Source organism: Cicer arietinum, chromosome 7 (assembly GCF_000331145.2).
Source record: "Cicer arietinum cultivar CDC Frontier isolate Library 1 chromosome 7, Cicar.CDCFrontier_v2.0, whole genome shotgun sequence".
Classification (NCBI taxonomy): Eukaryota; Viridiplantae; Streptophyta; class Magnoliopsida; order Fabales; family Fabaceae; genus Cicer; species Cicer arietinum.
The window spans coordinates 1,523,652-1,546,506 of NC_021166.2; the positions used below are offsets into that span (position 1 = coordinate 1,523,652).

Below are 22,855 nucleotides of genomic sequence, written 5' to 3' on the forward strand. Positions count from 1 at the left end.
GAATTAAAAGAATTTCTAAAATAAAATAAAATAAATTAATTTGAAGAGGTGGTTGCTAGTGTTTAAAAAACAATTCCAAAAAGTGTTCCGTTGTGGTGGGTGTAGTTGAACGTTATTCTTTTTCTTTTCTAACTGACCACTAAATTTTCAACGGTGAAAAGTAAGCCACTAAATTCTCAACGGTGAAACGTAATTAGTGGTGTAGTGTATTTTATTTTTAATTCATTCTTTTAGTTTTTTTAATTGGCCACTAACTTTTCAACTGACGCATGGTGTATTTTATTTTATTTTTAATTTTTTAATTGGCCATAAATTTTTTAATTAAATTAATTTGAAGCGGTAGTTGATAAAGTAGTGTTTAAAAAACAGTTACCTTCAAAAAAAATGTCAGTCGTGGTGTATTGTATTTTATTTTTAATAAAATCTTTTATTTTTTTGGCACATCTCAACGGACACATGTATAAGGTCGTGTAATTGAAGTTTAATTTTATTATTAAAAAACAAAATCTGCACGATGAAGTATTATTTCTATTAATAGAAACTTAATATATTCCTAACACTCTATTTGGCTGACACGTGGCAAATTTGCCATATTATCATCTTTGCTTTATTATAATGTATAGATTCGCAATAAAAATAGGAGTGAGTTGTTAAGAAAATATGTATTTCATAGGCAAAATATTAGGGACAGTTTTGTTTGTGGCACATTTAGTCAACCATTTGATTTTAGCATGAATGTTTGTGGCAAAATATCAGAGACACGTTTTGTTTGTGGCAAAATTTTAGGATGTATTTTTTTTCTTCAATTTAATTTTTTTTATTAATAGTATTAAATAAAATACATTAAATTAGAGAAAAAATACGGTTAAATAGATGAGTCAAAACAAACAACTTGTTATATTATAATAACTTTTTTTTATAAATAAAAATTAATAATAATAATAATAATAATATTAATAATAATAATAATAATAATAATAATAATAATAATAATAATAATAATTGCCAAAATCTAAACCCTTGTTGAAATTTCCGGTAAGTAATTTTTTGCAACTAAATTTTCGGTAGTTATATTTATTACCAGAAATTTGGTCAATGAAATTTCTGCTAGTTGTATTTTCAATATCGGAAATTTCAAATATTTTGAAAAATCCGGTAGTTCGTTTTTGTTCACCGGAAATTTTGTTTTTTGAAATTTCCGGTAGTTAATCCAGAAATTTCAAAAATCCGGTGGTTTCAAAAATTTGCTGGGTTGCTCCTGCCCAAAAAGTTAAGCAGTGTACCGGAAATTTCAAAAAGGAATGAAATTTCCGGTAAACAAACCGGAAAATTGAAAAATCTGGTAGTTAAAAATGCATACCGGAAATTTCAAAAAATGAAATTTCCGGGAAGGCAACCAGAAATTTCAAATTTCCGGTATTGATTTTAAACTACCGGAAATTTCAATCCTCTTGAAATTTCCGGTAAAAATTTTTATTCAGAAAAATTCACTTTTCCGGATTTTTTAAGTGTGGGGTACAACTGTTTTAATTTAAGGTTATTTTGAGTATTTCACTCAAAAAACATTAAATTGGAGAGTACAAGTTTAAATAGGGGTACAAAAGCTAACTTTCTCTAACAAAATAATAGGGTACGCCGTCTTCCATCTTCATTTTGAAAGATGAAGAAAATATGGAGTTCACGTTGTGTTAAGGAAATCTATTTTAAGTATTAAATAAAAAATTTGTATCCTATAATGGAATTCACGTTGTGGCGGTGATGTTGGTAAATATTTTAAAAGTTTATTCAAACAAAAAGAAAACGCAAATCCAAATTTCTTTTTTGAAATATATATATATATATATATAAATGATCAAACTACATCCATTTTATAAAAATGATTTTTCATTTCAAATTTTATGTATTAATTAAATGATTTTAAATTTGTAAAAAAAATTTACATGAATGACGTATATGATATAAAATTTCATTTCAACAATAATTTTTATAAAAGTTATATCAATTAAAATGTTATTAAATGATATCATATTACATTAGTGTAATTTCATTTCTCTTTTATATATATATATATATATATATATATATATATATATATATTTATATTCGTGTTTAGTTAAAAATTGAAGTTAGATTTTTTAATTAAAAAAAGTTAGATTAATGTTTTCTTTTTGTTCGAATATTTTCTAAATTTACTTTATGAATTTTTTAAATTTGTATTGTGATATTATATTCTCACCCTTAAATATTCTATTTTATATGAATTTAATTTTTATGCATTGACAATGTAAAAAAATTTATACAATCGATAAATCATGATCAATCATATGTATGATTTTATAAATAATTATAACAAAAATTAAATATTATAATGATCTAAGAATTATAATTGATTGACATTATAAAAAAAAATTACATTAATTATACATACAATTTAAATTCGTTTTAAATTAAATTGATTCTCCATATAAAAAAAAAAATGTTGCCGAATGAAATAGAGATTAAATGTGTATTTATACAAAAAAATGTCAAATTTGAAAAATAAAATACTAGGATGAAAATCCTTATGAACACACAAATGACTAAACATCAAGTTTTGCCGCGATGAGTCTTTTAGAATGATTATTTTTTCCATACTGCATTAACTCACATAATATAAGATTTGAATAGTGTAACACTTATGGGGAAATTTTTGGATTTATTAAATATTAAAAGATTTAGGTCAAACTATCATAATTTTCAAAATTATATTGCAAACATTATGAAACTTATTTCAAACATAATAATTGTTATGATTTTGAGGAAACTTTATTTGAGGAATTAAAAATCATTAAAAAAATATTCAACTTTTAAATCAAACTCGTGTTATATGACATTGAATTATTTGAGTACATTTAATTGATATTTTAACACATGCATTATATAGAATTAATCATATCTATTTATTTGAATAAAAAAACTCTCAATGTTATTGCGTTGTATTGGTTGAGATAAGTTTTTTTTAAATAAAATTGTTAAAGTTTTATTTGTGATTTAGTATATACTATGTTTCAAGGTAGATTAAAATTTCATTTAAGAAAAGTACATTAAATATTTTAACTTTGATTTAATATAAGAAATATTTTTTAAGAACTTTGATTATGAACAGATTGCCAAAGGTTTTATGGCAAAAATATGTAAGAAAAACATTATTCAAATAATTAAAAGGACGTTTTTATCTTAGATCACAAAAAGCACTCAAAATCTCATGTACTTCATTCATACCACTACGAGGTATTACAACTTGCAAGGATTCATAATTAAGAGATGAGGATGGTGGATATGTGCATTCAGCCCAACCGTAGAGGCCTCAAATTGGTGAGGGGTCCTAATATATTTTTTATATATATAATATAACAAAATCTTTTAAATATGATATATCATAAAGACTTAATTGATGAATTTATTTAAAAAAAACATTAATTATATTGATATATTTTTTATAAGTTAATAAAATGATTTTAAGTTTTTGTGCTTCATTTAATAAAAAAATTTAATTATTAAAATTATATGTTTTTTTAATAGAAACTTAATTTTTAATATTAAAACAAAATCTCTAAAATACTTAAGACATAATATAGGTAAACTTTAATTAATGTTTTTATTTCCCCCAACAACAATAAAAGTATACGTATACATAAGAAAATTTATTGCAATCACAATTAAATATACAATGATGTATATATAAAAGGAACTTAATTAATTACTTAAAGACGTATAAATGAAAAATAATTAAGCTAAGTAGAGGAAAAAAGCATAGTAGAACAATGTATATGATATGCTAATAAAAATTAATTACGAGGATGGGTAGAATCTGGATGAGCCATCCCAGTGGAAACCTTTGCAACATCCAAGGCTGATGCTTCAGGCTTCTTATTAGCGTACAAAACAAAGTAACCTAACACAGATATTGCTGCAAATCCACCTATTGCCATTCTCATTGGACAAAATGGCATTTTCTTACGTTGGTGAAGTACATCCGTTGAATGTGGTCGAGGAGGTGATTCTTTCATTGCTTCATTATTACTTCCAACTGCCATCTTCCTTTTCTTTCAAATATTATATTTTCACTTATTTGTTGTGTGTTCTTAATTATATGAGCTATGAATTTGTATCTATTCACAATTGTGTATTGTTGGAAGTAGTATTGATAGAAGAAAGAGAGGGAAATTAGAATGGTTAGCAGAAATGCAAGGCGAAAAACATTGTCTTCTCTACAATTGGAGTCTTTGGCGTTTGACATGTGCATGCTCTCGTTGACCTTCAAATTTTGTTCGAACATTAATATTAATATTTCGTATATACGCCTAGTTAATTGGACCATTTTCGACACATTACGTACTAGTCCTAACCTCTTAGAAGTAGTATTATTATTGGACCTGTCGTATTTTTAAACCTTTAACTTAGTAAGTCTACCGGTGAAGAAAGATGGTACTATTAGTGTAATGGCAAAATTCACACACACTTATACCAAGAAAGATGGTACCCTAAATTCCAATTTGTGCTACAACATATTAGCAATAGTTATATATTTAATTATGAGTAAGCCACTGATTTATTTTCTTAAATCGTGGATGTTTCTCGCTCAAATTTATCCTCCATTTTTCTTTTCAACGTCAATCAAAATATTTCATCTATTAACGAGTCTTGTTAAATGTGTTAATATGTCATATTAGCAATAGTTATATATAAATATCTCTCACAAGTTCATAAATCTTTAAATTCTCAAAATTATAAAATCAACAAATTCAAAAATCACACTGCCCAAATCATTTTTAGATTTTTTAAAAGTTTAATAAATATGGACGATATATTGTAATATTTTCATACCGTCATTCAATAAAAAACTATTATGTTGTGTATCATACAATCAATTTTGAACTTAAATGATTAGGCTCAAGTATTAGTTAATGAAGATTTCATTTAACGACGAATCACAGAACTCGAATACAAATCTTAACTCGAATAATTTTTTTATCAAATTTTATTTATCTGTCAAACGAAATCTAAATTATTAAGGTCTCGTTCATTTGAGAACCAGAATATTTCAACAAAAAAAAATACAACAAATTTTAAAATATTTATGTAATTTAGCCATATAAAACTATTTTGCAATATCTTCTATTTTCTCTTATTTGTAAAAAATACATATTTTGTAGTAAAAAACGAAGTGTGTAAGTATTATAAGTACTAGGAAAGGTGAATAATAGAGAAATGCATGAAATAAGTAAGAGAAGACTTTGTTGAATGGCGAAATAAAGAAACAACATTTTTTGTGATGATAAGTAAGGAAACATGAAAGCAAAAGCAAAAGTAAGGAAAATGAAGTTGAGGTTGAGTGATGACATAAACATTACATATATGTATGTATTGAGTCACACTCACACCACATAAAGCTTAATTAGAGAGACCTATCATCTGTCAAACTCTGAACATCATCATCATCGCCATTGAAACTCCCAAGCATATCATCGACTCACCTCCACCACCACCACCTGACGAATTTGGTGACGGTGATGGTGCCAGTGCCGGTGCTGAAAGTGATGGTGCTAAAGGTGACGGTGGAGGAGGCGGGAAAGCAACCAAGGATTTTGGCGTAGGAAGCGGGAAAGCAACAGAGGGAGGTGGCGGGGGAATTGGAGGTTGAGTGACAAGCAGAGCGAGCTTTAAGCCACCTTTGCAATGACGCTTGTTTCCACTTATGAAATAATACATTCCTATTTTGTTAAGTATCACCTTCGTATTCCCGTCGTGGTCCACCAGGTGACCTTTTCCCCCTACATTACACGAACTATAGTCTCCCTCGTTTACTGCGTGCACCGATTCATTTCTACTATCGTAACAAAACGCTGTAATTCATTTCAACATATATATTTCACATTATATATAAGAAAACACAAACAGCAGTAATTAATTAAATTAGATTAGTTACCAATAACATCGCCTATTAGGAAGTTGTGACTAGAGGCCCACAGACTTAGTATATCTCGTGATGGAAGAGGAAACTTCCAGCTCCAATTTTCACCGTCACCAACCACATATCGTGTTGATTCCGAACACCTTATTAGAACCCACATTGACAATATCAGAGTCAACCATTTTCGACAATAATAATAACCCATTACGTTTATTAATTGCTTAATTCCTCTCTTTCAAAGGATTCTCACAGATTAAATAGGGTTCATCAAAACACTCAATCGAATATATTATATATACTAAACAATCCAAGCCCCTTCGCGATTTCCAACTAACATCTTTATCTACGCGAGTTTTAAACAAAGTGCACCTTTTCGTAATACTTTGGGACGAATCGCATCAATTTAAGTCTCTGTCCGAATCGCCTAATTAAGCACAAGGGTCGAATCCAAGGGATGTCAAATAAATTAATGCGGTATAATGCTATAGATGAACTTCATTTTTACTCTTTTTCGTGGTAATAATTATGATTGGTAGAGTTAATTTAAAATGTAGGGATGGTCAGGGGAAAAAAAAATTATAGGTAAAATGATTAAAATGCCCATATTAAAACTAAAGAATTACAAGAATACTTAAACTAATTCATTTTTCTCTTTCTTCTTCTCTCTTCCATCCAGCCTCTCTCTGTTCTCTTCTCTGTCCCTCCCTCTTACTTACAAGTTACAGCCGTCCTCTCTCCCTCTTCCATAATCAGATTCACGAATCAATCACGACAAACGCGCGACCGCCTCTGCTCGCTGCGGGCCTGCGTGGCCGCCTCTGCCTAACTGCCTCTGTCGCCGTTCCGCCCGTTCGTCGCTCTCGGGCCTGTTCGCTGCAACTCTCAAAATGTTCGAATTTCTATTTTGTTATTGCTGATTTTTGTTAGTTAGAGCTGATTTTTGTTTGATTTATGTTAGCATGAAATTTAAAACTTACATTGTTAGTGTTGAGTTTGAAGCTTTGATTTGGAGTTTGTAATTTTGATTTGGAGTTTCAATTAGAATTAGTGCTGATTTTTTTTATAGTTTTTGTGTTGACCATACTGTGTTTGATTTTATGTTAATATAAAGTGTTTAATTTTTTTGACGTCGCACATTTTTTTTGTACATTATGATCTTTGAATTACTTGAAGAAAAAAAAAAACTTCAACAGATACATAAGTAGTAATTCAGAAGTAATTTCTTAAAAAATATTAGTTTGATAAAAATGAAAAAAGTATAATGTATTTTATATTGAATTGACTTCGATCATATTACTATTTTATCTACAAAGAGGATGAGGATTAAAAACTAAATCGAGTGTCGTTAGAATTGCAATGATTTTTATGTATTATTCACGATAAGACTACTTATAAATGTGGTTCATTGTAGAACTCACCTATAATTTTAATATTTAAAGAAAAAATGTATTATAATCTTTATGTTTTGGGTCAAATCTAAACCTATTTAGAACGAACATCCACACTGAGGGTCCAACTCGGAACGTCTCGTTAAGCATATTCATATTGCATGATCGTGATCAGGCGTCAATCCACATATCATGCATGTTGAGGATCACTAATCTAGTATGTTTCCTTAATATATTTTCCCGCCATTTATCTTAAATGGATCCACTACAGAGAGTTCCTTTTTCTAAAAGCAAAGTATACATTATTTTTTAATACCTCTCACTCACTTCAATATATGATTGACTTAAACATTTGAGTGTTTGTATGTATATCATCCCATCAGAGATCTCGAGTTATTGTTCTTAATTGTGTCTTACAAAACCAACCATTATTCGAGATCTACTTTAGATAATTGTCGTCTTCTATAAGAATTTTATTTTGTTTCTTTTCCATGAAATATTTATTCCTATTGTGGTATGATTAGATCCAAGCGTCGTATTGTTTCTCGTGCTTAGAAGCTCGCCAAAGTCGTCATACCTCCTCCTCATTAGGACAAATATTATTGTGTCTCCTTCTCTAGTCCACACCATTTCCTCTCATCCCAACTCAGGACATTGTCTAACTAGGACTGATAAAAAAAATCGTACATGTGAGAAGTTGCAGATACAATATGAGATTGAGATGAAGCAAGTAGCTTAATAGGTACATTGTGATAAAATAAATAGATATCTTAACTATCTGTTAGTTAATAGATCAAACTAGTAAGTCTAAAAATGGATTTTTTTTTTTTTTTTAAGAGTGTAATGGCAAAATTCACACACACTTATGTGAAGAAAGATGGTACCCTAAGTTCGAACTCGTGCTACAACATATTAGCAATAGTTATATATTTAATTATGAGTAAGCCACTGATTTATTTCCTTAAATCGTGGATGTTTCTCACTCAAATTTATCCTCCATTTTTCTTTTCAACGTCAATCAAAATATTTCATCTATTAACGAGTCTTGTTAAATGTGTTAATATGTCATATTAGCAATAGTTATATATAATCTCTCACAAGTTCATAAATCTTTAAATTCTCAAAATTATAAAATCAACAAATTCAAAAATTACACTGCCCAAATCATTTTTAGATTTTTTAAAAGTTTAATAAATATGGATGATATATTGTAATATTTTCATACCATCATTCAATAAAAAACTATTATGTTGTGTATCATACAATCAATTTTGAACTTAGATGATTAAGCTCAATTATTAGTTAATGAAGATTTCACTTAACGACGAATCATAGAACTCGAATACAAATCTTAACTCAAACAATTTTTTATCAAATTTTATTTACCTCTCAAACGAAATCTAAATTATTAAGGTCTCGTTCATTTGAGAACCAGAATATTTCAACAACAAAAAATACAACAAATTTTAAAATATCTATGTAATTTAGCCATATAAAACTATTTTGTAATATCTTCTATTTTCTCTTATTTGTAAAAAATACATATTTTGTAGTAAAAAACGAAGTGTGTAAGTATTATAAGTACTAGGAAAGGTGAATAATAGAGAAATGCATGAAATAAGTAAGAGAAGACTTTGTTGAATGGCGAAATAAAGAAACAACCTTTTTTGTGATGATAAGTAAGGAAACATGAAAGCAAAAGCAAAAGTAAGGAAAATGAAGTTGAGGTTGAGTGATGACATAAACATTACATATATGTATGTAGTGAGTCACACTCACACCACATAAAGCTTAATTAGAGAGACCTATCATCTGTCAAACTCTGAACATCATCATCATCGCCATTGAAACTCCCAACCATATCATCGACTCACCTCCACCACCAGCAGCAGACGAATTTGGTGACGGTGATGGTGCCCATGAAGGTGACTCTGAAGGTGACTCTGACGGTGACTCTGACGGTGACTCCGAAGGTGATGGTGCCAGTGCCGGTGCTGAAGGTGATGGTGCTAAAGGTGACGGTGGAGGAGGCGGGAAAGCAACCAAGGATTTTGGCGTAGGAGGCGTGGAAAGAACCAAAGCCGGCGTAGGAGGCGGGAGAGCAACAGAGGGAGGAGGCGGGAGAGCAACAGAGGGAGGAGGCGGGAGAGCAACAGAGGGAGGAGGCGGGAAAGCAACAGAGGGAGGAGGCGGGAAAACAACAGGGGGAGGAGGCGGGGGAATTGGAGGTTGAGAGACAAGCAGAGCGAGCCTTAAGCCACGTTTGCAATGACGCTTGTTTCCACTTATGAAATAATGCATTCCTCTTTTGTTAAGTACCACCTTCGTATTCCCGTCGTGGTACACCACGTGATCTTCTCCCCGTACGTTACACGAACTATAGTCTCCCTCGTTTACTACGCGCACCGATTCTTTTCTAGTATTGTACGAAAACACTGTAATTCATTTCAACATATATATTTCATCACATTATATATATATATAAGAAAACACAAACAGCAGTAATTAATTAATTAAATTAGATTAGTTACCAATAACATCGCCTATTAGGAAGTTGTGACTAGAGGCCCACCGACTTAGTACATCTCGTGATGGAAGAGGAGCCTTCCAGCTCCAATTTTCACCGTCACCAACCACATATTCTGTTGATTCCGAACACCTTATTACAACCCACATTGACAATATCAGAGTCAACCATTTTCGACAATAATAATAACCCATTACGTTTATTAATTGCTTAATTCCTCTCTTTCAAAGGATTCTCACAGATTAAATAGGGTTCATCAAAACACTCAATCGAATATATTATATATACTAAACAATCCAAGCCCCTTCGCGATTTCCAACTAACATCTTTGTCTACGTCAGTTTTAAACAAATTAAGTGCACCTTTTCGTAATACTTTGGGATGAATCACATCAATTTAAGTCTCTGTCCGAATCGCCTAATTAAGCACAAGGGTCGAATCCAAGGGATGTCAAATAAATTAATGCGGTATAATGCTATATATGAACTTCATTTTTACTCTTTTTTGTGGTAATAATTATGATTCGTAGAGTTAATTTAAAATGTAGGGATGGTGTTTAGTTATTATAGCTGTTCATTTTGTGAGAGGTAAAGTGTTTTTACGGTCCAGAGTAGAGGCAGGATGTCACTTTATCTGCGATGCGTACAACACTTCAAGCGTTTCTCAATTGTGACTTCGTCTATGTGACTCATGGCAATCGTAAATGGCACACATATCTGTGCTGTGTCTACGTTTTTGTACATTATGATCTTTGAATTACTTAAAAAAAAAAAATTAACTTCAACGGATACATAAGTGTAGTAATTCAGAAGTAATTTCTTAAAAAATATTAGTTTGATAAAAATGAAAAAAGTATAATGTATTTTATATTGAATTGACTTCGATCATATTACTATTTTATCTACAAAGAGGACGAGGATCAAAAACTAAATCGAGTGTCGTTAGAATTGCAATGATTTTTATGCATTATTCACCATGGACTACTTATAAATGTGGTTCATTGTAGAACTCACCTATAATCTTAATATTTAGAGAAAAAATGTATTATAATTTTTATGTTTTGGGTCTGACCTACACCTATTTAGAACGAACATCCACAGTGAGAGTCCAACTTCAAATGAGAAACGTCTTGTTAAGCATATTCATTGCATATCGTGATTAGACGTCAATCCACACATCATGGCGAGGATCACTGATCTAGTATGTCAGCTTAATGTATTTTCCCGCCATTTATCTTAAATGGATCCACTACAAAGAGTTCATTTTTCTAAAAACAAAGTATATATTATATTTTAATACCTCCCACTCACCTCAATATTCTCAATATTATGATTGACTTAAACATTTGAGTGTTTGTATGTATATAATTCCATCAGAGATCTCGAGTCATTGTTCTTAATTGTGTCTTACAAAACAAACTATTTTTCAGGATCCACTTCAAATAATTGTCGTCTTCTATAAGAATTTTATCTCGTTTCTTTTTCATGAAATATTTGTTCCTATTGTGAGATGGTCAAAACCAAGCGTCGTATTGTTTCTCGTGCTTAGAAGCTCGTCAAAGTTATCATATCTCCTCCTCATTAGGACAAATTGTTGGAAATGATGAAAGATAAATGGCATTGATGATGGCTTTTAATGTGTGAATTGAAAAATGAGAAGTCCCACATTGGAGGGAACACACTCATTTATGACCTTTATAAGGAGTTAGTTTCACAATTGGGTTGGGACCCAAGGGGCACCGCAATTTTGTGAAGGAGGGAGAACGCAAGCAAACGGACCACCACACGCGCGAGTGACTATGTTTTCAGCATAGCCGGTGGTGCTGTATCATGGAAATCGAAGAAACAGACAATATTGGCTTAGTCCACTATGGAGTCTGAAATGATAGCACTAGCTAATGCTAGTGAAGAAGCAAGCTGGTTGAGATGCTTGCTAGCAGAAATCCCTTTATGGGATAAGCCGTTACCAGTTGTGTTGATCCACTGCGATAGTACCGCGGCTATTGCAAAAATTGAGAATCGTTATTATAAAGGTAAGAGACGACAAATACGTCGTAAGTACAGCACAGTTAGAGAATTACTTTCGAAAGGAGCTGTTATTGTGGATCATGTACGCACTTATGAAAATTTAGCTGATCCTTTGACGAAAGGATTAGCTAGAGAGAAAGTCCAAAATACATCCAAAAGGATGGGACTAATGCCTATAGATAAATGAGTCACTTATGCCAGTAATATTTTCGGTGGCATAAATTGTTTTCAAAGGTTTTCGAATTTCAAAAACAACAGTTAAGTTTTGTGAAATCAAGGTGGCATTGTAATTTTGTTGAACCCCTAAAGTGTAGTTTTTGCTAAAATCAGTGTTACACTGTGATTTTGCCAACTTATTGTCAATCAAGACATGCACCAGAGCTAGTGAACGTCATTGTTTATGATCCCTCTATCAGAGCATAGTTTGGCTGTAATTATATGGTTTATTACCTTCAATCGGGTAAACCAAAGGAAACATATAGTGAAAGTGAATGAGAACAAATCTTTGCACAAGTGGTCTTGAAAATTGTACAATATAGTCTACCCTCGTGTTGATTCGCATACTATATTTTACTGAAATTTGTTGGAAATGATGAAAGATAAATGGGCATGATGATGGCTTTTAATGTGTGAATTGAAAAATGAGAAGTCCTACATTGGAGGGAACACACTCATTTATGACCTTTATAAGGAGTTAGTTTCACAATTGGGTTGGGCCCAAGGGGCACCGCAATTTTGTGAAGGAGGGAGAACGCAAGCAAATGGACCACCACACACGCGCACACACGCGCGCCGCCGCCCGTCCGGCCGTCCCGTCCTGGCTTGGCTTTTCTCACTAAAGCTGAGTCTTTCCCACGTTTTGATTATTGTCCGGTCAAGAAGCTTAGTCAAGTCACGTTTCCTATTTCTGAGGCACGTTCCTGGTGGCCAGCTGATGGACTTCGTGCTCTTGGATCCCCCCTTTTTTCTCAGATCCAGTTGCTGAACTCATCTATAAATAGAGAGCTCACCTCACTTGGAAAAGCACCCCAAAAGCTCTCCGTATCTGAGGCTTTTCTCACTTCTCCCCCTTATATTCTTCTTCTTCTTCTTCTTAATTTCTTGAGTAGCCTTCGTGACTGGCATATTGAGGGTGTAATTCTGGAACGGTTTTCTACAGTGCAGTAGAACTTCGATACAGTGAATCTGGGCTGTTTTATCCTGGGGACTTCGTGGTTGATAGTCTGCCTTGCACAATTTTGGGCAGTGCCTCGAAACGTCTTAAAGAGAGCGACCTAGTCCGCGACTCAACCCAGTAATATTTTCGGTGGCATAAATTGTTTTCAAAGGTTTTCGAATTTCAAAAACAACACAAATATTATTGTGTCTCCCTCTCTAGTCCACACCATTTCCTCTCATCCCAACTCAGGACATTGTTCTAACTAGGACTGGTAAAAAAAAAAATCGTACATGTCAAAAGTTGCAAATACAATATGAGATTGAGATGAAGCAAGTAGCTTAATAGGTACATGGAGTGAAATAAATAGATATCTTAACTATATGTTAGTTAATAGATCAAACTAATAAGTCTAAAAAATATTTTATTTTAAAGAGTCTAATGGCAAATTTCACACACACTTATGTGAAGAAAAATGAGAACCCTAAATTCGAACTCGTGCTACAACGCATTAAATGTCCCTACACCTATCATCTAAAATGTATTTACAAGCATAAAATCGAAATTTTTAACTAAATGAACTTCCCAAAAACATATTAATTTTGTATATATTATAAAAGGAAACTTGACATAGGTTGAGGTATCAGCCTTCGATATTATCGAAGTGAGACATGTGTTTCCATCGTGGTCTACCAGTTTTCCAATTATACACCAACTGGCTCTGTCTTCTAACTCCAAAGGGTGTCTTTGAGAGTTTATAAGAAAATGAAGTTACTTTGAAAAACATAAATGATAAAGTGAAAATAATAAAGGATTTTAGAAGTAAAGGGGCTTTGGGGTTTATTTTTCTTCATACTTCAAAATGCTTCTAATTTAGGGGAATTCAAATTTAAAAGAAGATTTTTAAGAATTTTAGAAGACTTTGATAAATTCTTCAAATTCAATTTATGTTGTTATAATACTCTTTAAGTATTAAAAGTATATTAATCATAAACATTCTATTACTCTAAAAAATCCTCTTAAAAAAATTGAAAAATTTCTCAATTTTTTTCTCTACATACAATTATATTATATTTTTTAGAAAACAAAACAAAACCAAAATAATAAAAAATTTAAGTGATATATATTTATTTGGCAAAAATTATTATTTGATCTCAAAATAACCAAATCTAGCTTGAATAAAAATTACGACCCATTAAAAATATAATGTGGCGCACCACAAATTTATATGACTATTTAATAAAAATCACAGTAAAAACTTACCAAAGTTACTAGTAGCCAACATTTCTCAATGCTTTCTATGATATATTCATTAGTAAAAACCTAAAAACCTCTATTATGTAATTTAAAAAGATAATATCTTGACATAATTTCTATTGTGTATTTTAAAAAGATAATATCTTGCCATTAATTGTAATTAATGGATGTTAGAATTTGCTGTAAGTACGACGAAATGACGCTATAATTTTATAAAATTAACTGTCACTCCAAACATAAACTAACTATATAAAAGGAGAAAGAAAGCTTTCTAATATTAAACAAACCAAATTGCATCCAAAGTCATAGCCACAGTTTTGCCAACAGAGTATTGGGATTAACAAACAGGGATCATCAAGGTAATAGTCAAACTGAAAACATTCGTGACAGGTCACAGGTGAAGAGCCTTGCAACCGAAAATAAAATAGTTTGTTCCCTCATTTAAGGAGTGTCTTCACAATGGACTTGACGTTGAGTTTCTTAAGGTCGGTATAGGACTGTCCACATCCCACAAACATGACTGGAGCTCCAGATATGTAAACCATTGAAAGTGCAGCTCCCACCTAACAAAACGTAACAAAATTATCAGACCGGTTCAGGATCCTTAACTTTTCGAAACTAACTGCACCTGGTGCAGTTGTTAATCCTACCTTTCATTTAGGTAAAACTACATCAAAAATTCTTTAATTTAATTTGAAATTTTAAACAGATTCTTTATCTTCTTTCCCTGTCAAGTTAGCCTTCTAGTAGTATGTTTCTAAACATCAATAATGTTAGGAACAAACTTCATTTTTCATCTACGTATGTTCCCAAAAGTCTTACTTGACCATTCAAAAAGTTAAATTACATTTTCAATTCACCAAGATAACATCTAATAACAACTTAATAGCAATTACAATATCTAATACATCAAAATTAACACGATCTTTTTAGTTTTAATCTAAGAGTGTGACTCCGTTGTTGTCAACGTACACAAATTCAAAATAGAAGTAAAGTTGCTTCAACAGTGTAAACATTCTTAAAAGACAAACAAATAATTTGACACAAAAAAAGGATAAAGGACCAGTTTTAAACTTCAAATTTAGTTAAAGGACCTCCAGTGTAGTTTTGTCTTTATTTATGTTAAAACTATATGAAATTTTTTTTGACTGTATAACCCAATTATTTTTAATGGTAGGGACGGTTTGTAGGAACTGTATTGAAACTGCAGACAGTCTCCATCCTAGTCCTAGCAGACCAATAAATGTTTCATCAAGAAGATCCAAATGCTTAGCAATAAATTTACTTGCAACTTCGGAACTTGCATACCTTATCATCAATTGTGTCAAACTTTGTGAGCAAGATACCGTCTATCAATCTGGGTGTAGGAGATGTGGAGAGGTCGGCCAGTTTCTGCAACAAAATAGATGGGTTCAGTAACTGACATGAGAAAAAGTGAAACACAAACCCAATTGTAGTTGGAGAAAAATACTCAATATATAGAACCGAACCTGGTTGAACTTTGAAAGCTGATCAACTGCATCATTGCCAACCAGTGCTTCTCCAACAAATAAGACCAGATCAGGATTGTTAAGGTAGATCAGCTTTGACAGCGCTCTCATCAATGGCTCATTGTCCTGAAAACCAGCAGTGGCATGTAAGATGACGTGATGAACATATTAGTGCATCTAAATAAATATCGTCAATAGTGTCTAAATATAGCCAAACCATTTCTGATACATTTATTCCATAAAATAAATGCAACGTTCATTTTCAGTACTTATCTCTTAACTGCTAAGGCCTAGTAACTAATAATACCAGTCATTTAGTGTATTGTACACCCTCATAAAATCAATAAACTCTTGTTACAACAGCACCTGCGATAATTACCTGCATACGACCAGCTGTATCAACTAGAACCACATCTGAACCATTCCGCGAAGCTTCCTGAATTGCTTCTTTAGCCACAACAGCAGGATCTTTTTCATAACCCTTCTCAAATATAGGGATCTGGAAACGGAAATTATAAGTTACATGCTTCCAATAATTGGGTATTAATTAAGAATATATATATTACTCTTTAAGCAGTAAAATCAATGCAAACCTGAAGTCTACGAGCATGTGTCCGCAACTGCTCAACAGCTCCTGACCGAAATGTATCACAAGCAGCCATCATGACTTTAACGTTGTGTTGCAGAAGCCAGTAAGCAACCTGCACAATTTACACATCAAATGCAATATGGTCAAAAAGCAAGCCCAACATATGGAATCTTATATAAATAGGATAAACAATATATGAATTTTCTTCACCTTAGCAAGATTAGTAGATTTTCCAACTCCATTAACTCCAACAAATACAACAACATATGGTTTCCTTTGTTCCTTTGCAGCATGAACATCCCTCAGTATGTCAATAGAACGCCTAGGAGTTAAAATCCGGACAAGTGCTTCTTCCATTGCCGCCTGCATTATTTTTTAAAACACAACATCAATATGAATGATATGAAATTGTGTATATAAAAAAAAGCTGGCATCAAATATTGATGGGGAGAAAGATAGAAACAAACCTGCACTGTGGAAGATATCCTTGTAAATGAAGCCAGTTTTTTTCCTTCAAGACTTGCGGCCACTGATTCACATAGCTTCTCAGCTATTTCCTCAGCCTACAAGTGACAGAATGTAAAAAATATTAGCTAGCTTAATGAGAAAAAAAGTAGCCAATGGACAATAATTTTAGACACTGAAGCCACACCACATTTAATTCTATTGACGATAAATACATACCACATTCTTAGTCATGAGTCTATCCTTCAGAGCTTTCAAAGCTGGTTCCAAGTCAGACTTCTCCAAATTAGCCTTCCCAGCAATACTGAGCACAAGGATTTAAATAAACACCATCAGTAGTCATTTCAGTGAAAAAGCATAAAATGGAAATAAAGTAGAAGTGATAATAGCAAACAGAAGTTTTAAAATAAGTCAATCAATGTAGAAGGTCAAGGTTATTTGCATTTAAACAACAACATAAATTTCACCCCGGTAGATACCATCAAAAGAAAAATGGAAACAGGACACCCTCTCAAGATTTTACAAAAGCGGAGTTCAAATCAACATGCAAGAGAGAGATAATGCATTTATGACCAACAACAACAATTTAATTTATTCATTCCTTTATCCTTTCTTAAATCCAGATATGCCCCCAGCCTCAACTCCTTTCATAATTTAGATAGTACCATAGACCTCGTGGAAAGGAAATATCAATAAAGTTTCAATCCAAGGAGGTTTGCCATGTAATTTCTATTACTACCACCAAATTGCAGTAAATCATCATTAGAAGTACAACAGTCGAATTATAAGGTATCATGGATCAGAAACATCGAAACAGGCAACAAAATCTTCACGTAATCCCAAATTCCCAATTCTCAGATATATACCAATTTTCACTATTTCAAGCACCACAACATCAATCCTGTATTATGAGGTTAGCTGCTTAACATAAATCTGAATGAAACCAATGAAACAAACAAACATAATATATATAAAGACCAAATAATCTAGTTCAGCAGCGTTACCTCTGGAACATAGATGAAAACCAACCCTTCTTTTTAGCATCAGGCTTGCTATTCTTCTCAGCATCATCGTCATCCTCATCCTCTTCATCCTCACTATCACTACTAAGAATCTCATCTTTATCCATCATACTCTCCCCCTGTTCCTTAGCCAAAAAATCAACTTTCCTATCCTTATCCTCACCCCCATCAACATCCACATGATCAGTAAAATCCAGTTTGGTTTCAGGAGGTTTTTCATCCCAAACCCTATTTTTCTTAACCGCCTTTTTGGGCTCTGCTTTGGATACAACATTGTCTGTTGCCTTCTTTCCATTCGCACTTTTTGTCCTAAGCTTCTGGAGCCTATTTACATCAAAAGCCCCATTATTTGAACTATCATTCTCTTTACCATTTACACTAACATTACCACCATTACTCTTCAAGTTAGAACCATTTACACGGCCATTCTCTAATTTATTATTGTTATTATTATTATTATTCCCTTTTTTCCCATCACCACCATCATTTTTCAAACCACCTTCACCTTTCAAACCACCACCATTCTTCTTACCTTCAGATCCATCACCCTGCCACGTGGCCTGTTGCTTCCTATTCCCGCCAACAACAACAGGATTCGATTTCTTCAAATCCTCGGCGCGAGCCTCGGCTTCAATCTTAAGCTGCTTGAAAATCTCGTCGAAATCTCGGTAGACGGTCCTCGTGGGATCGTAAACCTGAGAGAATTCTCTCTTGACGGCAGCAAGTAAATCGTCGACGTACAAGAGATGAAGGATCCGTTGATAAACGGCGACGAAGACAAGACCTAGGTCATTGTGAAAGGTCCATTTGAGGGAATAGGAAGCACCAGGTGCATCGTAGTTGTAAGATGCCGCACCGGATCGTTCCTCGAGAAGACACGATCGAATCAAAGTATCGATCGGTGATCCTTTCAAAGCGTTACCCAATTCTTTGCATGACCAGAGGATTAATCCCCCTCTTGTGAATATCAGTAACTGCTCTAACATCTTTTGATATCAATATGATACCTAGCTACAACAAAATTGAAATCCAGGAATATTATTCAGATTAATTCATTCAAAACAACCTTATATAATAATCGTATCAATTAATCAAATAGTATTAGGGTAAAGATGTTCGTTCCGCGTACCTGAGTTTTATGTTTTGTAAGCAGAGAAAAATGAAATGAAATTGAAGTTTTTAGTTTGAGATTTGGTTAGGTTTATTTAGCGGTGGATTATTAATATTGATATCGATACGAAAAGGGGAAATTGAGAATGTTTATAAATATGAGGGGCACGTACTATATTCGAGGGGCAGTTTAACTGTAAACCACGCACGCCGGCGTTGACTCAGACACATTAATACGACGTCGTTAACAGTCTGGTTCTCGGTGAAAAGGTTAAAACATAAGATAATTCATGGTAAAACCATAAATAGTTTAATTTTAATGCATTCATCACAACCAATTGTATTTCTGATTTTAAAAATAATTAAAATAAAAATAAATATTTAATTAATTTTACAGTTTGTGATTAACTGAAGTATAAATTAAATTCAAACATAAAATGTATTTTATCTTTGTTTTTTTGGTTTTATAAGGATATTTTCTTTTAGAAGTTTATAAACTTATCTGATCTTTTATAGAGTTTAAAAGTAATATAACAACAATATAAAAGTAATATAAAATCATTATTAGTTGTCAATCTAAAACAAATTTATTCTAATAATTCATCTCCTTTAAACACTTTTGTAAATAAATTTTATACTACTAAATCGTTTTAATAAAGACGTTAATTACAATTTCACCCAACAACAATACACTAATTAAGAAATTTAATATTTATATCGGTCAATAGCTCAATATTTATTAGAAGTAAATTGGTCAAAAAAACTATCTCTAAAAATATAAAATAAAAAGTATACTTTTAATTTTTGTATTTTGACCAATTATTGTATTTTGATTCTTTTGAATGGTTTATTTTGACATATTATTTTTAAAATATAAAAGAGATGATATATTTAATTAAAAAAATAGATAATATATTATTTATTTATTTTTATTCTAGTCAAACAAATACTTACAATATTCTAAATACATCTATTAGCATTTTACTAATAAAACTTTCTCTTATTAGCATTGACTCTCAAGAGCAAATATAAAATAATAAGTTATCAATAATATAATAATTATTTTTTTAAGAATTTAATTTATATATTAAAAAAATTATAACTTTTTTATAAAAAATAACTGTCTAAAAAACCGCCTATTATCGAAGTAGAACTATTATTTTAAAATGTGATTTTCAAAAATATTATGCATCTTTCGTTTTAAAAATTAAAATTATTACTTTTTAAATTTCAATTAAACTGTCAAATATTGATATTGTTAAATTGAATATCTATAAACAAACAAAACTAAAATCATTTATAGTTTATCATTCAAATTCATTTGTCAAAAGAAATATTTCAAATTAATTAATAAGAAATAAACGGTAGATAATCCCATATTTAAAGGGTTTTTCTTTTTTTAAGAACAAAAGAGTTTTTAACTGTAGATAAGTTACCTTTTAAAAAATAAAACTGTAGATAATTCCATCTTAAATGGTTAATTATTTAATAGTAGAATAACTGAGGACATTAAATGTTCAAATGCTTTCAATATCTCACCATCTTAATTAAAATGACACCAATGTGGGCTATGATATAAACCCAAAGCATAAATAAAATGCTCGTTCATCTGTCGATAGATGTGTGAGAGAGAGATAAGATGAATGATTAAAGAAAAAGATTTAATGATTTTTTCGTTTGAAATATAAGATATAAATTTTATAAAATAATTTCTCAAACTCACCCTTTGAAAACTTTTATCACCTAATTAATCACTATATTTTATTTAGTAGTGTAAACTGTAAAGCAAATAGCCAACAACATATCAACAATGTTAACATCAAAGAAGTGGAGACACAACTGCATAAGGCAGAAATCATTTGATAAAGAGTTTAAAAAAAAATCATAGAACAATGTGTCCAACAAACATACATAGTTCTTGTGGTTACTTCTTCTACTAGGTTAGAAAGAGTGGATTGCTAATATTATTCTTAATATTATAATTTATAAAACCGACATAAGCATTTCAGTTTTTCTTTAAGAGTAACTTCCGCAGAAAAACAAAGGTTTTATTAAAGAATTATTAATATATTAAAACTTGAATTGTCTAAGACCATAAGAGCAAGACGTATAGAAGAAATAAGACAGGAAGAAAAAAGGAAAGGGGTGGGGGGAATAGAAGGCCTAACACCATTTCAAGTGATCCATACATAACTGAATAAACAAGATTACTAATTCATTATCAAAGTAAAGAAAGAAAATAAGCATTTATGAAATGGTTCTGATGCAAAAATGATGTTCCATTCTTTACACTGTCATCACTTCAACCCTTCACCGAGTCCTGGTGGCATTCCTAAGCTCTGAGCAAGATCACTCATCCTTTCCTTCATGGCCTGAAAACATAAGCAACACCATGTTTAAACAAAACAACATAGCACAAGTGCAGATGAATTTCCATTCTTTATCTTGAAAATAGTTATTTTTACCTGGACACTCTTCTGGTGTGCATCCTTGTAAGCTTCTGTCACTAAAAGTGATAGTTTCTGCAAATCAAAGATGTTCAATATCAAATTTTAATTTTGAGGCCATATTCAGATTATTAGATATTAATTGATATATCTATCCAAACTTTTGGTGCATGAAACCATATATGTCATGTCGTTCACAACCATATCGACAAATTTTGACTAACTAATTTTATGAACAAGGTAATCAGCAGCTAGTTGAGATAAAGGTGCAAGTGTTAAGCTTTCATTTGAAGTGGATAACACAACGCCAATTTATGTGTCTGGCATACAAATTTCTATGAATATTTACGTAAGCAGACAAAAAAACTCAGAAATTACATATAACATTTTTACATATTTTTGTTCACTTTTTAAATGTCTAATTGTATTTCACTATATAAGAATTGGATATCATGGATATGTATGTAACATAGTAGCTTCAACCATGATTTTATGAAATCACTTAATATGCACACTCACTTCTGGTCCCAATTCCATAGCAGCCTCAGTAATTTGCGTTCGCACGGGTTGCTGATTCCCCGATAGTGTCACCTAAAAATAAAAATACTTGAATATGAATATTTCTCATTATCAATGAAAAGGTTTGAACAACTATTATATACAAGAGAGATATAATCTAAATAGGAATGTGATCCTATCACGATCCCAGATGATACTAACAAATCAAATTATAATAAATATCAATATCTCAACAAACATCAATCAAAATCAAGTTAATCTATCCAAAAAATCAAAATAAAGTAAACAACTAACAAATGAAAGTGAAACCAAGAGAAGATTAACATGGTGCTATAAAACTCTGCCATGCAGACCCAAAAGGAAAGGGTCGGATCCATTGCAGATCTCTATTATATGCAACCTTATTTTGCATTTGCAAGAGGCTGATTCTACGACTCAACCGAGTCACATGGCAACAACTCTAACCATTCTGCCAAGACTCTTCTGACATAAAGTATAAGATGTTCATAATATGTTGCACATTAAAATTCCCTCTCACGACTTTAAAAGGAAAATTAAAGACAAAATTAAACCCCGCTCTTCAAATGTGCTCAGAGAAACATGAAAAGGTTTCTACCACACAACATTGACAAGAGAGAAAGAGAGAGAAGAGCAAGCAAATATCATACCTTTATTAACTCACCCTCACAGTAACCATCAAACTCTGCTCTGCATAGTTCAATAAAGACAAATAACTTAACTGTGAATAACTCATATAACTGGGAAGAGAAAAAGAAAAGGCAACAATTGTTTAGCAAGTGTGTTATACGCAGCAAGTTCTTTCTGTATTCGAACTGATTCAACTTGGACAACCGCCTGTGCCTTCTTCACAGTCTCAAACAGGTTTTGCATGTTCCCAAGCATTC

The 22,855-nt window shown here is 31.7% G+C and overlaps 4 protein-coding genes across 5 annotated transcripts in view; all 4 read right to left on the reverse strand.

The window, feature by feature from the left end:
• Positions 1 to 5,255: 5,255 nt before the first annotated feature.
• Positions 5,256 to 6,221, reverse strand: LOC101502911 (early nodulin-16). The gene is made up of 2 exons (XM_004508175.4): positions 5,969 to 6,221; positions 5,256 to 5,885 (listed from the first exon to the last, which is right to left on the reverse strand). Exons 1-2 carry the CDS (start codon positions 6,156 to 6,158, stop codon positions 5,458 to 5,460), a joined length of 618 nt encoding a protein of 205 aa, XP_004508232.1. The 5' UTR covers positions 6,159 to 6,221; the 3' UTR covers positions 5,256 to 5,457.
• A 2,738-nt stretch (positions 6,222 to 8,959) lies between these two features.
• Positions 8,960 to 10,133, reverse strand: LOC101489987 (uncharacterized). Its single transcript, XM_004507687.4, has 2 exons — positions 9,873 to 10,133; positions 8,960 to 9,776 (listed from the first exon to the last, which is right to left on the reverse strand). The coding sequence occupies exons 1-2, from the start codon at positions 10,060 to 10,062 to the stop codon at positions 9,157 to 9,159; spliced, it is 810 nt and encodes a 269-aa protein (XP_004507744.1). The 5' UTR covers positions 10,063 to 10,133; the 3' UTR covers positions 8,960 to 9,156.
• Positions 10,134 to 14,558: 4,425 nt separating this feature from the next.
• LOC101490326 (uncharacterized) lies at positions 14,559 to 19,144 on the reverse strand. Of its 2 annotated transcripts, none has more exons than XM_004507688.4 (10): positions 19,004 to 19,144; positions 17,857 to 18,885; positions 17,072 to 17,156; positions 16,855 to 16,950; positions 16,598 to 16,750; positions 16,392 to 16,499; positions 16,178 to 16,297; positions 15,799 to 15,924; positions 15,617 to 15,700; positions 14,559 to 14,871 (listed from the first exon to the last, which is right to left on the reverse strand). In XM_004507688.4, exons 2-10 carry the CDS (start codon positions 18,858 to 18,860, stop codon positions 14,746 to 14,748), a joined length of 1,902 nt encoding a protein of 633 aa, XP_004507745.1. In that variant the 5' UTR covers positions 18,861 to 18,885; positions 19,004 to 19,144; the 3' UTR covers positions 14,559 to 14,745. The 2 variants fall into 2 exon arrangements, with proteins under 2 accessions (XP_004507745.1, XP_004507746.1); XM_004507689.4 differs by having other exon boundaries at positions 17,857 to 18,881; positions 19,004 to 19,141.
• Positions 19,145 to 21,148: 2,004 nt separating this feature from the next.
• Positions 21,149 to 22,855, reverse strand: part of LOC101490849 (nucleoid-associated protein At4g30620, chloroplastic) — a 4,451-nt gene continuing 2,744 nt past the window's right edge. Inside the window, exons 3-7 of the mRNA XM_073363970.1 lie at positions 22,759 to 22,853; positions 22,619 to 22,658; positions 21,951 to 22,022; positions 21,450 to 21,506; positions 21,149 to 21,356 (exon numbers count right to left, since the gene is read on the reverse strand). Coding sequence (XP_073220071.1) covers positions 21,282 to 21,356; positions 21,450 to 21,506; positions 21,951 to 22,022; positions 22,619 to 22,658; positions 22,759 to 22,853 — 339 coding nt within the window. The 3' untranslated portion in view covers positions 21,149 to 21,281. The remainder of the gene's footprint in view (positions 21,357 to 21,449; positions 21,507 to 21,950; positions 22,023 to 22,618; positions 22,659 to 22,758; positions 22,854 to 22,855) is intronic.